The following is a 15695-nucleotide window of genomic DNA, read 5'->3' as shown; positions in this document are numbered from 1 at the left end:
TTTCGGAGGCAGGTTCGGCGGCCGAAGGTCTCCACAGATTCTAAAGTCACTAACCTTCGGGGGTAGGTTCGGCGGCCTAACCCCTTCACATATCCAAAAGTCCATCTTTTCGGGGGCAGGTTAGGTGGCCAAAGGCTGCCTCCACAGGCTGTAACATTCTAAAAAAAATTAATAAATAATAAATAAATAAAAGAATAAGAATAAAAAAAGAAAAAGAGAAGAGAAAGAAAAAAAAATAAGAAAAGATAAATTAAATTTTAATTTAAAGCCAAGTGGCACAACCAAATAAAAAGAAAAAGAAAAGAAAAAGAGAAAAAGAAAAGAAGAAGAATAAAAAGTTAGCAGAGAAGGAAAAGAAAAAGCTGGAAAACATCTTCTTCAACTTTTTTTCCTCTCTTTCCCGTGAACCCAATAGAAGACCCATTCCTCCATCTTTTTTTTTTCACACCAAAATTTCTTCAAAATTCCATCTCCAATCAACTACCTATTTTCTCCCAACACCTTTTCAAAGAAGAATTTGAAGAAAAGAAGGGAAATCAAAGAGAAAATTCAAGGTTGAGGGAGAATGAACAGTAACCAAGGGTTTGGAAATTTAAAGGTATGTCGGGGGTTTTGATGTAGGGATGTTTCTTATTATTTTTATGTGAATATTTATGAGAAATATTGTATTCATTTGATTTATTGGTTTATTTTTCATGAAGAAGAAGTGGAAGGGAAGAGTGAAAATTCTAAAGGAAAAAGAAAAGAAAAGGAAGATTAAGAAATTTTAAACTTGTGAAAGATTTTGGAAGGTAGGTTTGTGCTCAACTCCATTTGAATAAATTCAAGAATTTGTTAATTAGGTTTTATTTGAAATCCTTACTCTCCAATCAACTACCTATTTTCTCCCAACACCTTTTCAAAGAAGAATTTGAAGAAAAGAAGGGAAATCAAAGAGAAAATTCAAGGTTGAGGGAGAATGAACAGTAACCAAGGGTTTGGAAATTTAAAGGTATGTGTGTTTTGATGTAGGGATGTTTCTTATTATTTTTATGTGAATATTTATGAGAAATATTGTATTCATTTGATTTATTGGTTTATTTTTCATGAAGAAGAAGTGGAAGGGAAGAGTGAAAATTCTAAAGGAAAAGGAAAAGAAAAGGAAGATTAAGAAATTTTAAACTTGTGAAAGATTTTGGAAGGTAGGTTTGTGCTCAACTCCATTTGAATAAATTCAAGAATTTGTTAATTAGGTTTTATTTGAAATCCTTACTGCCTTAGTAGAACTAGATCAAGTGAATAATATTTTTGTTATATGCCATGATTAAAGTTTGAAGAATTGATAAATTTGATAAATAGAAAATTTTGAAATTAATATGTAATTTGAGCAAAATTGAAGTTATGGACCAGTGAAATGTCTCTGCTTCCTTTGATAGGGATGTAATTTGGCTAAGATATAGTAATAATAATAAAAAAAATTAATTATTAGCCTAAATAAGGAATATTATATTAAATGTTATAAATTAGTTAAATTAGGATGGAAAGAAACTTATTGTCTTGATGGTGAAAGGAGTTTGGGGGTTACGATTGAAATTGATAGAAGTGTGATATTACTAGTCACAGGTGGAATTACGTCCATAGTTTAGAGGAAACTCTGCCAAATTTTCGGGTAAAAAAAAAAACCATGATTTACATGTTATAAAATAAAAGGAAATATAAGAGAATTGTTACAGAATGTAATATCTCTGGCTCAGTTAATTAAATAACCGGGTAGGGGGTGTTACAGGCAGGTACGGCGGCCGAACCTGAATTCTCCAGAATGGCAGAACCCGATTCTGCCTTATGCACTCAGCCACCAAAACTCTCCAAATCCTCACATCCAACTCCTCAAAACATGCATACACACTTATCAAGTATAAGGGGCATAAAACTAGCCTAAACCTCAAAGAAACAACAATAAAAACTCATAAGAACAAACATTCATCAAAACTCAACTCAAACCCTAAAACTTTAGATCTAAACATTTCATGCATTTATAGCCCTTTACCCTTTCTTAAAACTCATTTAAAACATAAGGAAAGTAAGGATCTAGGCTTACCTCTTGGAGATCTAGGAGTGATAGCAACCCCAACGTGGAGATGAGTCCAAACGGTCTCCGAAGGTCTCCAAGGTTTCAAAACTCAGATTTAAGCTCAAATCTTCAAAAACGAGGGAAAACTCATGAATATTTTGAAGGAAAAACAATAAAATCAACTATGAGAGAGCAAGAACTCACCTTTGCCCAAAAATGGAGAGAGAAACTCTCCCATTTTCGGATTGGAGGCCTCTTATAAATGGCTGGCCAGACCACCTTCGGGGGCCGAAAGGAGAGCTCCCGCGGCAGCACCATGTTCGGCGGCCGAACATGAGGTTCGGCAGCCGAACATGGTTTTTCCCCCATAGCATTTTTCTTTCTTTTAAAATTCTTTAACATAAAAACCAACAGTAAAATCATAAAATTCATTTTGTGAAGAATTTATTTTACCCTTCTAAAAGGTTCCGGCATCCGATTCTAGATTTTAACGAGGATTCCATCGGAAGGTTGGAATTCTGACGTCGGACTCTAGCCGAGTATTACAATGATGATAAATGATCACCTTGTCATAGGCCTCTAGATAGGGATAGATAGCGAAAACGATGCCCATTAATTTGGATAGAATAAGAAACTGTTATCACACATTGTAATATCCCATGAATCCATTTGGAATGGAGGCCCAAATTTGCAACATATGATCGACAAATGGTCATTCATCACATTCATATGCCTTGTTGATGTCTAACTTCAGTCGTACCATAGTTTTTTCCCTTTTTCCTCAATTTCAGGCTATGCATTATTTCATGACAAATCAAGTTATTATTAGTGATGAGCCGATCTTTAACAAAAGCATTTTGCTCAATGAGAGAGTCCATGAAAGGCTTGAGTCTATTAGATAAGACCTTTGCAATAATCTTGTAAAAGATATTACAGAGTGTGATAGTTCTCAAATCTCTCATAGATTTAACTTACTTCACTTTTAATATAAGGGAGATGATAGTATGATTAAAATTTTTTAGCATTATACCTCCCTTAAAAAAAGAAACAATGGCCTTACATATATCAACTCGCGGAATACCCCAATACTTTTGAAAGAATAAAGGAGTCAAACCATCTTCACCTTGGGCTTTAGTAGGATTCATAGAAAAAAGGGCATGCTCAATTTCCAATTCAGAAACTGGTTCGATTGGTTTTGAGTTCATTACATCATTTACCCGCCTAGGAAAACCATCAGTAAGGTTGTGCAAATTAGAGGGTATTGTAGATGAATAGATCTCCCTGAAATAATCTTTCGCAATGAATTGAGTATCGCTGAGATCAGATTTCCATTCTCCATATTTATTTTGGATGCCTTGAATTAGAGCTTCCTGACTTCAAACTTGTCGATGAGGAAGAGATAGAATGAAGACTTCTTGGAGAGCACATAATATCTATCTTCTGGTCTGGTATATTTGCTTCTAGTTGAACTGGGCCTAGGTTAAAATCTTGGGCTGATGTCTTTGGACTATGAGCCAAATTGGATCGTATCGGGTTGGGCTTTAAACTCGTATCTAGTTCCTCAGCAGAGGCCTCTATTTTGTTCTTGTTACTAAGGGAAACATTGATTTTTGTCTCAGATAAAAAGTTTAGAAACTGCATTTCAAAATATTGCTTCAAATAAGGAAAAGATTCAAACATGCCTGTAGAATCTATAGATGGTTGACCCATAGAATGGAGATATTGTCTGAAAAGATCTAGGATCTCATCCAGAGTAAAAGAGAGGCTCAAATCTGTAGGAAAATAGAAGTCAGGAGTTGCTCTGCCAAAAAATGCTTCATTTGTGTAATATGACTTTGAAACATCAGACTGTTGTTGGATTTAACCAAAAATGGAATAGCCAATGAAGGCATGGCAGCCTTCTGAGCCACGTGTTCCCCAAGGTTGTTCAGAGAAGAGGTTGTCGTTATCGGTGAAGAAGGTCCCTCTCCGAGAAAAGGTTTCCGAATGTCAGAACCTATATAGGTGAGTTCGCATCACGCCGTGACAGATTAGATAGCCTTTCCACTAACTCTGTTTGAGTTTTCTTGTCATCTTGTAACATATTGTTCTTCCAAAAGGTTACAGGAGGAGATTGTGCCTTCATCCAGGGACCATAAGCCAATCTTTTACCAGCTGCTGATGATGATGGATGAACTCGAACTACCTTTGCAGGTTGAACTGAAATGTCCTAAGCACCGCAATTGAAGCAGAGATCTGGCAATCTTTCATATTTGAACGAAATCCATTAGAAAGTCTCATCCTCTTTCTTTCTATAGAAACCAGTTATAAAGGTTTTATCTAACTAAATGGAGGCTCTGATATGGAGTTTATCTGATCCTTTTCTAGGGCCATGGGAGTCATCAGATTCTAGAAAGCCTCCAAGAAAGTTTCCTATAGCCTTGGCATTCTAGGTAGTCATCGTATTTAGTGGCAGACCTAAAACATGGATCCAAAAAAGAGAGGTCTTGAAAGAAATTTCCTCCAAACTATGTCTACAAACCACTCTTGTAGGACAAGAAGATAGTTATGAATGGCCCAAGGTCTATTGGTGAGGACATACCTGACATCTTCTTTGATTTGAAAGGAAAACAGAAAGCAATTGCTTCCTCTTGCTTCTATTTTGAAGTCTTTAACTGCTTCCCAGACTTGGGATAAAATAGCTCTAATGTTAGAAGCACTAAAGAATTTATCCGTTACCAACTTATCAACTAATTAACAGCAATATTTGTTGAAAATCATAACTATGAGAGTTATCCACCTTAAGAAATAGGATATGCTCATTACAGCTCAGATTTTCTATCGAAGACATTAGATCAGTTAATTCGTTTTTCATAAGAGTAAGAAGAAAGTAAAAAGACCAAGGACTAGAAAAGATACAACAAAAGAAGGGTAGGCGAGCTAAGATAGAAAAATACACACAAGAGAGTAACGAAAGGAGATATATAAGCGAAGATAAAGAAGAAGAAAAGATACCCTAGAGTCAAGGCGGAGACAGATTCTCAAAGAAGAGGCTTACCTCAGATGTTAGGGCTTTTTGCAAAATTAGGGTAGGGGCTACTTTTATTTCCGGATTTGAGGTTTGGTTGGAAAGATTTTATTTGCGTTTTGGGTTCAGCTGCCACGTGGCAGCAAAAAAGGATGCATGGCGCTTGCGCCAGAGGCTTTTTTTTTTTTATGTGGGCGCCACTTGGTGGCGCCAGACATTTTTTTTTTAAATTATTTTTTTTATTTTTTAATTATTAATATATTATAATAAAATATTTATATTATATTAATTTTTTTTATTTATATTATATTTTTATAATAATAAATATTTTTTATAATTTTAATATATTAATATTTAAAAAATTTTATTATTAATATTTAAATAAAAAATTATTGAAATTATATTTCAGAATTATAAAATTGATATTATGTACGATTGGATGTATAAAATAATTCAATCATATCGTATACATTTATCGAGAGATAAATTTTTTTATTATTTTAATATATTAATACATTAATTCTGTAATTAAATAATATAAATATTTTATACACGTTTAATGTTATTTTATAACTTTACAAAATATTAAGTGTAATTATAAATCATTATTGTAGTTATAAATAATTATTATATTTGATTAAAAAAAAATAATTATTATATTATTTTACTATTACATATTATATGAGAATTGAGTTATTTATAATTTATTAAAAAAATAATTAATTAATCTAATTTAAAGTAAATTAATTAAATTAATTATAAACAATCCGTTGATCGTATCCAACATTTAAGTGAACTATAATAATATTTTTTATGAGGAGAAAGTCCTCATCTCTGCCGGTTTCGCGGCTTCTCCTGCCCGGAAACGGGCAGGGGAGGCTTTCCTCTTTTTGCCCGGACCGTGGGTTCTCTTCTCTCCCCTCGGGTGGAAGTTTGTAGATACTTATTTTCTGTTTCCTGTTCTTGTTTCTTCTTTTTCCTTTTGGTGCGGGTTGGGTTTCATGGCTGTATTTCTAGATCCCTGTTGTTTTTCCTTATTGGTTGGGTGATAGATTGGTGAGGGGTTTGGATTTAGGCGGTGGTTAATCTCTTGGGGTCGTTACCAGGCGTTTAAGCCATTTATGGTGACCCTCAACACCATCGGTGCTTGGAGCTCTGGCCACTACTCCTCAAGGCTGCGATTTCATCAACTTTTTCTATCTTTGCCTTTTCGATCTTTATCTCCCATGGCTTTTGTTTCTCTTATTGCATGTGCTCAAACCCAAACTTGTCCCTTGTTTTCTGAGTGGTTTCCCTGTATTGGGCTTCTTTAAAGATCTTTTTAGTATCAGGGTGTTGTTTGGAGGTGTGCTTCTCATGGTGAATGGCTTCTGTTGCTCTGTGAGTAGGGGTTCTGAGTTTTTTTTTGCTCGGTTGCTGCTAGTTTCTTTCGTCTTGTTGCTCCTCTTCCTCTTGTTTGGAGCTTTTCAGTGTGAAGTTTTTGATGATGGGGCAACAACAGATTTTAGTAATTGCTTGTAATTGGATTTTGATTTTATTTAATGATAATTTTCATACCTTCTGATGGAAAAAATAAAAAAAATTCAGAGTCAGTTTTAAAATGACGTCATTCATGACATCATTCTCCAGACATAACAATGGACTGTCAAATGACCTGCACTTTCCACGTGGCAGCATCTTAGCCGTGGAAAATAATTCCTGAAACACTGACCTTATCGCGCACGCACGAGCACTCATTTAACTTTTATCACAGTACGCGAGAATCTATCCACCAAGAGGAGATCAATTTCAAGAAAATAAAAAACACTGCTCTGTGCAGACGATGAAACCAGAAGCTGAAACTGCTTGTGAAATGAGCACAGACTATCACAAATACTCTACGATTAATTTTGAAGAGACTGAATTGCGTCTAGGGTTACCAGGAGGCAATGCAATTGAACCTGAGCTTGCTAAGCCTCATGGAAAGAGAGGGTTCTCTGAGACTCAAGTGGATTTGAAGCTTAATCTTTCCACCAAAGAATCACCAGAGAACGATATCGGAGATAAGAAAATGAAGGAGAAAGTTACTGTGCTTCCTTCCTCCGCTGATCCGCCCAAGCCTCCGGCCAAGTAAGTCTCATTTAATTTTTCTCTTTGGTTCTTTTGCTTTCCCACGCTTTACCTTGCTGTTGTTTCATTTTCTGCTATATCAATCAATACAGTCGTCGTGTTGAACATATATCTTGGATTTGGAATTTGATTAGCAACTGTAAATTAACCAGCTGCAGAAGATTTCAGTGTAACTGAGAAATTCAACTGTTGTGGAGTTTAACTTCTGTTTTTTTTTAAAAAAAAAAAATTGTTCCCCATGAATTTTTCTTCTTTTCTAATGATTATTATAGTAATTAATTAATATTAGTGGGTGAACTGCAGTATTGATTTATTTGCTTGAAATGTGGATTATTTTTTATGGCAATGGATATGGTTGTCGGGAGCAGAGAAAAAGAACAAAACATAAGGAATCTTTACTTTTCTCGACAGCCAAACAATTCAGGATAAAGGAAAAGCGGATAGATATTAGATAATCTACAGCTGAGAACCCAAGCCTACCTCTGAATAGAATAATTCAGTCGTACGAATTCACCATTTTTTTTTTATAAATTTTTTAAAAATCAGCTGCTCTTTGTTGACCATTAATCACAAGGATTAAAAATTTACAATACTGCACGCAAGAGCTCTAACATAGAAAATGGATGGGACAATTTCAGGGCACAAGTTGTGGGTTGGCCACCAATTCGATCAAAATTCCGAATGTCTGTACAGAAAAACAGCAGTGAAGAGAGAGAAAAAGCGGCTGCCAGTGCCGCCACCGGCGGAGGTGTGGCATTTGTGAAGGTGAGCATGGACGGTGCACCGTACTTGCGAAAAGTGGACTTGAAATTGTATAAAAGCTACCAAGAACTCTCTGATGGCTTGGGCAAAATGTTCAGCTCCTTTACCATTGGTAATAAAATAATGTAATAAATTTTATACATATAATAAAAAAATGAAATACTAATTTTTTTTAATAAAAATTTGAATGTTTCAGGCAATTATGGATCACAAGGAATGAAGGATTTTATGAATGAAAGCAGATTGATAGACTTATTGAATGGTTCTGAGTATGTTCCAACTTATGAAGACAAAGATGGAGATTGGATGCTTGTAGGAGACGTACCATGGGAGTAAGTTTTTTTTTTTTTATTTTTTTTCAATAGTTTAAACTGGGTTAATTTCCAAAACATTTCATTAGCAATTGCTGATTTTTTAATCTGTGCAGAATGTTCGTGGATTCATGTAAAAGATTAAGGATAATGAAGGGGTCTGAGGCAATCGGACTTGGTTAGTATCTATGTTATCGTTATTATCTATTGATGTTTTGTCGTAATTACTCAGTAATAGCTTAATTAACTGAATTTCATTTATTATTATTATTATTTGTTTAAAAATTACAGCTCCTAAAGCTGTGGAGAAGTGCAAGAACAGGAGTTGAAGAAGTGAAGAATTTTGATTGAGCAGGATTCCTCTGATGACATATAAATAATCAGATAATTTGTTAGGGACATGGACTAATAATTTATAGGAGATGTTTATAAGACCTTCTTTTTTTTTTTAAATATATATAATTTAAAAGCTAATTTATTTTTCTTTTTTAATATTATTGTCAAATTAGTGGGTTGCTGTAAATACTTAGAAAATGAGGTGAATATATAGGCAAGACATGTGTATAAATTTACATTTTTATATTTTTAATTTTACAAGGTTTGTAATTTTAGTATTAAATAATAATTAGTCAGCAAAAGTATTTCTTTTTACTTATAATTTTAATTCATTTTACTTTTTTATATATATTAAAAATATATTTTTTTATTAATTTTACCGTTATACTTATTTTAAATATATTAAATTTTATTAAATATTAAAAAATATTTAAAAAAATTTAAAAATAAAATAAAATAAAATAAAATTGTAATAATTAATTTATATATTATTATAGTCTAAAAAATAAAATGATAAAAAATTAATAAAAAATATTATAAAAGTAACTAATTTTATAATAATTAGATCAGAAGACTTGAATTTAATGCATGATTAGTTATTTATTATTCTTTTTATCTACTTATTTATTACTTTTAAAAAGTTGGTTTTGATCAATATATTACATCATTTCTAAAAGATAAAGTATTATTTTTTTTAACAATTTCCTTATTTCTACTAAATATTATAACTATTTTTACAATTTTTTAAAATTTTATCTTATTATCTTTTTCTACTAGTAAAATAATGAAAAAAAAATTTATTTAGAATGAAGTAATTAGGTGAAATAAATGGGAATCAATCAAATTAAATAGCATTGTATTACAAATTTAAATAATTTAGTTATAAAAAAGGATATATAAGATTTAAGGAGTTTTTTTTTTTATCAATAAATATTTAGGGAGGATAAGGAATAGAATTGTGGTCCTAAAAATTTCTAAATGTGTCTTATTAATCTATCTGGTAAGTGGTAAGTGTATAAGAAAAGCAAATTAATTTATTCTCTGAAAGATGTGTTGATGTTTGTAGGTAAGAAATGTATAAATGGTTTGGTATGATGCATGTGTGTAGGATTTGAAAACAGAAAGCTAGGGATTTGTACAATTGTGTTCTCCATAAAGCCACAATTTCATGAAGATTTTATGTACGTAATCTTCCTTCCTAAACTATCACAATATAACTTCTCCTCTTCATCTCCAACTTACAACTAGGGATTTGCAAGATTTCTTCTTCTTCTTCTTCTTTTTTAACACAGAAAATACTAGTGATCAACATTATTATTTATACAAATTTTTTTTCACAAGTAGCACTGATCAAGTAAAAATCAATCTATATTCAAAAAAAAAAAAAAAAAAAAAACACCCCAAAACTTTAAAAAATATGCAAAAACTCATTAATTTGTTAATATTGAATATGGTTAAATTATAGGTTAGGTTGTCAAAAAGATTATTTACTTTTAAGAATAGAATAAAATTTTAACAAATACGTCGTAGCTTTTATATATATATATATATATACACCATATTCTATTTTGTATATGAAACAAAAATGTTTAAAGAGAGAAAATAAAATTTTAAATGTTTAAAATATACATAGCAAAAACAAGTTTAATGAGAAAAGAAAATAATTAAGACACTTGTATTTTTAAATTTAATTTGACAATAAAGGCATATAGTTAAATTTAAAAAAATCTCAAATTGAACGCTTCAACCCATTTCCTTATATGCAAAAAAAAATTAAGCGATATAGAAATTTTTTTTAGAAAATTCTTGTACACATTTTTTATGCATACGCTCGGATAATGCTATGCTTTTTTCTTTTAGCGGCAAATGTTTGTGTTTAGTACATGCTTCCTGTCAAAACTGCATCGTTTGGGCTATGTAAGCACCTTTTTTCTTTATTGAATTTGACAACATCGAATACGATTCATATAATATCAGTAAGCCACAATTAGCTAAGTGGCTATAGTAAGCCACAAATTTATGAACAATGTTAGTGTCTTTGCACCATTTGACCGAAAGAATTGGCAGGCATACCACACCTCACCACAGCACACCACTGGCCTTCAGTCAGCATTTGTGACATATTCCCATGACCTCCTCTATAATTAAATTCAATAACCTTCCGATGACTATAGATGCACGCAATCGAAATGGCACGGTTAATGTGTCTGTGTCTGATGCTCCTTCTCTGTCTCCTCGCTAATGGCATTGCTCAAGAGCATGGCGATGAACATAGTCAGCAGCAAGCCTTGTTTAGACCTAACAATGAAGGTGAAAGTGCTTCTAATGTGAAAGCTACATACCATTTTTACAACGCTGAGGAAAATGGGTGGGACTTGCTTGCTGTAGGTGCCTATTGCTCAACATGGGATGCTGATAAACCCTATGATTGGCGTAGTAAATATGGTTGGACTGCCTTTTGTGGACCAGTTGGACCCCAAGGCCAAGAAGCTTGCGGCAGATGCTTGAGGGTACGAAATATTACATATTTAGTTTTCAGAAAATCAAAGAATTGGGAATAGATAAGCGCAGAACTAGTAGTTAATGTGAAAATATAATGAAGAAAAATTGATTTGGTTGCAGGTGACAAATACTGGGACTGGAGATGAAGCAACAGTGAGGATTGTGGACCAGTGCAGCAGTGGAGGCCTAGACTTGGATGCAGGCGTATTCCAGCAACTGGATACCGATGGAACAGGCAATGCCCAAGGTCATCTTATCGTGGATTACCAGTTTGTGGATTGTGGTGACTGAAGCTCTACTACTATAATGTTGATGAAGAGGAAAGGAAGTATATAGTTGCTTTCAATTTCAATATCTGAGAATAAAATTTCATCGAATAACAATGAAAAAACTATGTATATTTACAGAATAAAAAAGACCCTGCCACGGTCTATTTAATTACTTCTTAATTGCTCATCATCGTTGACAAAATACATGTTCATTGGTATCTCGGAAATTTAATGAGATTAATCGAGTGCATCATCCTTTATTATCACAACTACGATGCATAGGCAAGAGATAAAATTATCAAAACAAAGCAACTTCATGGATCCCATGTAATGTAAGACCATTTTGTGTATGTGTTAAGAGTTATGATTTAAAGACAATGAGCTATGCTCGAGAGCTTAGGTTACAAGCTCAATAAATTTACTAATGGTTCTAAATAGTTCACTGATGTATCGCCTATACTGCAAATAAAAATTACCAAAAATAAAAAGAAGAGAGGGAGAGGGAGAGGGAGAGAGAGAGAGAGAGAGAGATTGCAACAAGAGAGGCATGAAAAGAAAAGTCCGTGATATTGCTCACTTTGATCACTGCCACAAATAATTACCCAAAGACATATCGACGATCAAATAACAAATCCATATACCTAAAGGCTCAACAACTCTTTCACAATGTCAGGCTTAAGATCACTATTGTCGCAAAGCACTTAATAGGCCTAAACACGCTCTTAGAAGATCTGGAATGGCACAAATATGGCAAGGCATTCCAAAAACTATGTATTATGACAACCTAACTATCCATAACTATGATTTGCAACACAAGCACTGTTGCCAGTAAAGTTGAAGCTAGAAACTGGATTTGCAATTTTCACCACGCCAAACTATTAATTGCATATAAACTAAATAAACAATTCTGCCATTACTTTCCAAAACATGGCAACTAGATCAGGAGAGCTTTCTGCACATGTATTGCTTTATACCTTGCTTAATGGATCAATCTCAATGAACATTGCAAACGTTCATTTCGGCACAACTAGTATTCTTAGCGTTCAAATTAATATACAGCAGATGTTCATTTCTGCACAACTAGTATAGATGACGGAAAGATTCAAAGAGATTTTCATGTACCAAATAGAAAAGGTTCAAATACTTAAAGTTTAGACTATCACGAGCTACAAAAGGATAGTAATCAATTGTAAGAGCATGTAAAAGACAAACCAACCAAACAACAATCCACAAAAGCTTTAGCTGCAGCCTTTCAAAGACAAACACCATGACTCGTTAAAGATATAACAGGTAAAAAGCATAGCTTTTCAAACAAATTCCACCTCCAGGTTGAATCTACCTGACGGTAACAATGTCATCAATCTTCAAAATCATCCGTACACACTCTGTAGCCAGTGTGATTGCACTTGTGCTCACAAGCAGTGGCTGCACCACATTCTCCTCCAAGATATTCGTAATCTGGCCCTTCCTGACGTTAATGCCAGCATTGATCTCCCCTTGAGCATGCCTATTTCTCAGCTCTGTCACAATTGCAATCGGATTCAACCCAGCATTCTCCGCCAAAGTATAAGGTATAACTTCCAGCGCTTCTGCAAATGACTTCACACAGTACCCTTCCATCCCATGTAGCACCTTTGCCCATGCCCCAAGCTGCCTGGATAACTCAATCTCCGGAGCCCCTCCGCCTGCAATCAAAAACCGCTTATTCACCAAACATCTAACCACACACAACGCATCATGCAAGCTCCTCTCTGCCTCATCAAGGACTAATTGATTAGAGCCCCGAACAAGCACCGTGCTAGTCCTTCCCATATTTTTGATCCCGGTAATCTTTACAATCTTGCCGTCTCCAAGAGGAACCTCCTCAACAAGGTTTGCATACCCCAACTTCTCCTCTCTGAAATGTTCAATATTTGCAATGGGTAAACAATTCAAGGTCTTGGTTATGAATTCAATATCATCTCTCTCTACATCCTTAAGCACCAAAATCTTGGCTTTAGCCAAATAATGCAGTGACAGATCCGTGACTGCATCTCTCAAAATACTCTTTTGAATCAGCAATACGTTGCAGCCAGTAGCCTTAATCTTCTTAATTATACCCAAAATGTAGTTCCTCTCTTCCTTCAAAATCCTATCCATCTGGGTATAATCTGAAACCACAATGCTCTGCTCAATGTCAGTCTTTGGAGGAGAAATCTGGAACTGAATCACAGCAATCTTAGCATTCTCAACTCGTGTAGGTCCACCAGCTGCATGGCTCACTTTCTTATCAAAGACTAAACCATTAACCATCTCCGTGTCATCCACAGTTCCACCAAGCTTCTTCACTATCCTGACATCCCTCAAGTCCACCAAATCGGGCTTGGCCGGGTCCACTACAGAGAGAACCGCATCTACTGCTAATGGAGCTAGAAGTGTAGAATACTGACTCACCACTTTACTATTCAGAGAAGTACTTGCAGATTTAATAAGGGATTCGCGGTCCGATAACTCCACAGGGACGGCCATGGCAGTCAATACATCAACAGCTTTAATAGAAGCTTTATGAAGAGAATCAGAGATTACCGTCGGGTGTATTCCACTGCCAAGAAGTGAGAGACATTGTTTCAAAAGTGCGCCAGCAATGACGACGACGGTGGTCGTACCATCACCAGCAGCGGCATCCTGAGACTTTGAGAGCTCGACGAGCATTTTGGCGGCGGGCTGAAGGACCTCCATTTTGTTGAGAATCGTAGCGCCGTCGTTGGTGATGATTACTTCGCCATTGGCGGCGGAAATCATTTTGTCCATACCTTTGGGTCCCAGGCTGGTACGGACGGCGTCCGCCACAGCTCGAGCGGCGACGATGTTGGCATGGCGAATGTCCTCTTTGCGCTTATTGTCGACATAGGATTCGGTTTTAGAGGATCTGGGCTGAGAGATTGCTGGTGCAGCCATTAGGGTTTTGAAGATCGAAAGGCGAAACCCTAAACCTAACGTGAGATATGGGCAGGAGAGGAGTTTTTGGGGCGCTGTAAGTCGGTTTTTAACTCAGTTCGACAGTTCCTGAGTTCTGACCGGGAGTCACCTGTATTGAATTTAAATGGAAAAATCGACGTGTCCGATTAATTTAAAATTTCAGTTTAATTTTTAATTTATTTAATTTAATTTTTAATTTTAAAATTTTAATTATAAAAAATTAAAAAATTAAATTGAATCAATGAATAATAATAATATATTAGTTTTAAAAATTAAATCATATTAAAATTAAAATATTTTAATTAAATTTTAAAATATTAAAAATAAAATATAAAAAATAAAAAAATTTATTAAAAATTTAAACTAATTAAAACAAACTGAATCGAATCAAATCGATTCAATTCAATTCGGTTTTTAATTAAAATCAGTTTAATTTAATTTTTATAAATAATAAAATTTTAATTTTTAATTTATTCAGTTTAATTTTAAAATTAAATCGATGAAATACTCGGTCTAATCTTTTGTTATGTTTAAACAGTTGGAGAAAATGAAGGAAAATTAAGGAAAAATGAAAAATATATTTTAAATAAATTATTAGAATATAGGAGAAATATAATTTTTAAAAATATAAAAATTATTATTATAATCTCAGTAAAATGATAACATTAAATTATTTTAATATAAAATAATATATATTTTTTATTTTCACCATTTTAATGAGAAATATTTGAAATTAAAAGCTTGAAAATAAATTAAATAAATAAATTTTTTAAAATTTATTTTCTTCAATTTAACAAAAGGTACAAAACGGGCGTATATAAGTATTAGCATTATTATTATTAAAAGAAATTTACTTTTATTGGTATAGAATTGAAATATATTTTAAAAATTCTTAAAATTTTAAAAAATTTGCTAATTAATTATTTTAAAAATTTTATTTATTAAATATTCTAAAAAATACCTAAACTTATTAGTTGTTTTTTTTTAAATTTTGTAAACATATTTATTAATTATTTTTTTATATTAAAAGCATTTCTATGTAATATTTAATGGTTATAAATAATAGGGTAAATAATTAGTAAATTTTTTAAAATTTTATGTATATTTTTTAAAATAAAAAAATTAACTAATAAATTCCTAATTAAAAGATAATGTTCTCTAAAAAAATATGAGAAACTCGTTAATTCTAGGCAATTTAGTTATTTTATTAATTATTAATATAAATTTAAATATATTTCAAGTCAAAATTTCAAGTAATTTAATTGATTTATTTTAAAGGTTAAACGATTAGCTTGTTAATGTCTTATTTTAATTTATACTCGTCTGTGATTTAGGCTTCAATAAACCCTAAAAACTCACTAATGAAAGCAAATGAATATATATATATATAT

The 15695-nt window shown here is 33.0% G+C and overlaps 3 protein-coding genes and 1 long non-coding RNA gene across 9 annotated transcripts; 2 read left to right on the top strand and 2 right to left on the bottom strand.

The window, feature by feature from the left end:
• The first annotated feature begins 342 nt into the window (after positions 1 to 342).
• LOC110621960 (auxin-responsive protein IAA16) lies at positions 343 to 10780 on the top strand. 5 transcript variants are annotated; one of them, XM_043959563.1, is made up of 7 exons: positions 831 to 991; positions 1095 to 1181; positions 6877 to 7166; positions 7805 to 8040; positions 8125 to 8260; positions 8356 to 8417; positions 10643 to 10780. In XM_043959563.1, exons 3-7 carry the CDS (start codon positions 6880 to 6882, stop codon positions 10705 to 10707), a joined length of 786 nt encoding a protein of 261 aa, XP_043815498.1. In that variant the 5' UTR covers positions 831 to 991; positions 1095 to 1181; positions 6877 to 6879; the 3' UTR covers positions 10708 to 10780. The 5 variants fall into 5 exon arrangements, with proteins under 5 accessions (XP_043815496.1, XP_043815495.1, XP_043815498.1 ...); XM_043959562.1 differs by having other exon boundaries at positions 1092 to 1181; XM_043959561.1 differs by lacking the exons at positions 831 to 991; positions 1095 to 1181 and adding an exon at positions 343 to 598.
• On the bottom strand, positions 445 to 997 carry LOC122724496. Its single transcript, XR_006351928.1, has 2 exons — positions 878 to 997; positions 445 to 484 (listed from the first exon to the last, which is right to left on the bottom strand). It is a non-coding gene; the product is annotated as an uncharacterized LOC122724496 (long non-coding RNA).
• On the top strand, positions 10750 to 11518 carry LOC110621961 (pathogenesis-related protein PR-4). 2 transcript variants are annotated; one of them, XM_021766271.2, is made up of 3 exons: positions 10750 to 10885; positions 10964 to 11085; positions 11198 to 11518. In XM_021766271.2, the coding sequence occupies exons 1-3, from the start codon at positions 10750 to 10752 to the stop codon at positions 11366 to 11368; spliced, it is 429 nt and encodes a 142-aa protein (XP_021621963.1). In that variant the 3' UTR covers positions 11369 to 11518. The 2 variants fall into 2 exon arrangements, with proteins under 2 accessions (XP_021621963.1, XP_021621962.1); XM_021766270.2 differs by having other exon boundaries at positions 10750 to 11085.
• Positions 11519 to 12436: 918 nt separating this feature from the next.
• On the bottom strand, positions 12437 to 14398 carry LOC110621959 (T-complex protein 1 subunit delta). The gene has a single exon (XM_021766265.2). It carries the CDS (start codon positions 14281 to 14283, stop codon positions 12682 to 12684), a length of 1602 nt encoding a protein of 533 aa, XP_021621957.1. The 5' UTR covers positions 14284 to 14398; the 3' UTR covers positions 12437 to 12681.
• Between the last annotated feature and the right edge of the window lie 1297 nt (positions 14399 to 15695).

This window comes from Manihot esculenta, chromosome 9 (genome assembly GCF_001659605.2).
Source record: "Manihot esculenta cultivar AM560-2 chromosome 9, M.esculenta_v8, whole genome shotgun sequence".
In the NCBI taxonomy this organism is placed as follows: domain Eukaryota; kingdom Viridiplantae; phylum Streptophyta; class Magnoliopsida; order Malpighiales; family Euphorbiaceae; genus Manihot; species Manihot esculenta.
This window is presented reverse-complemented; position numbering and strand designations above follow the sequence as displayed.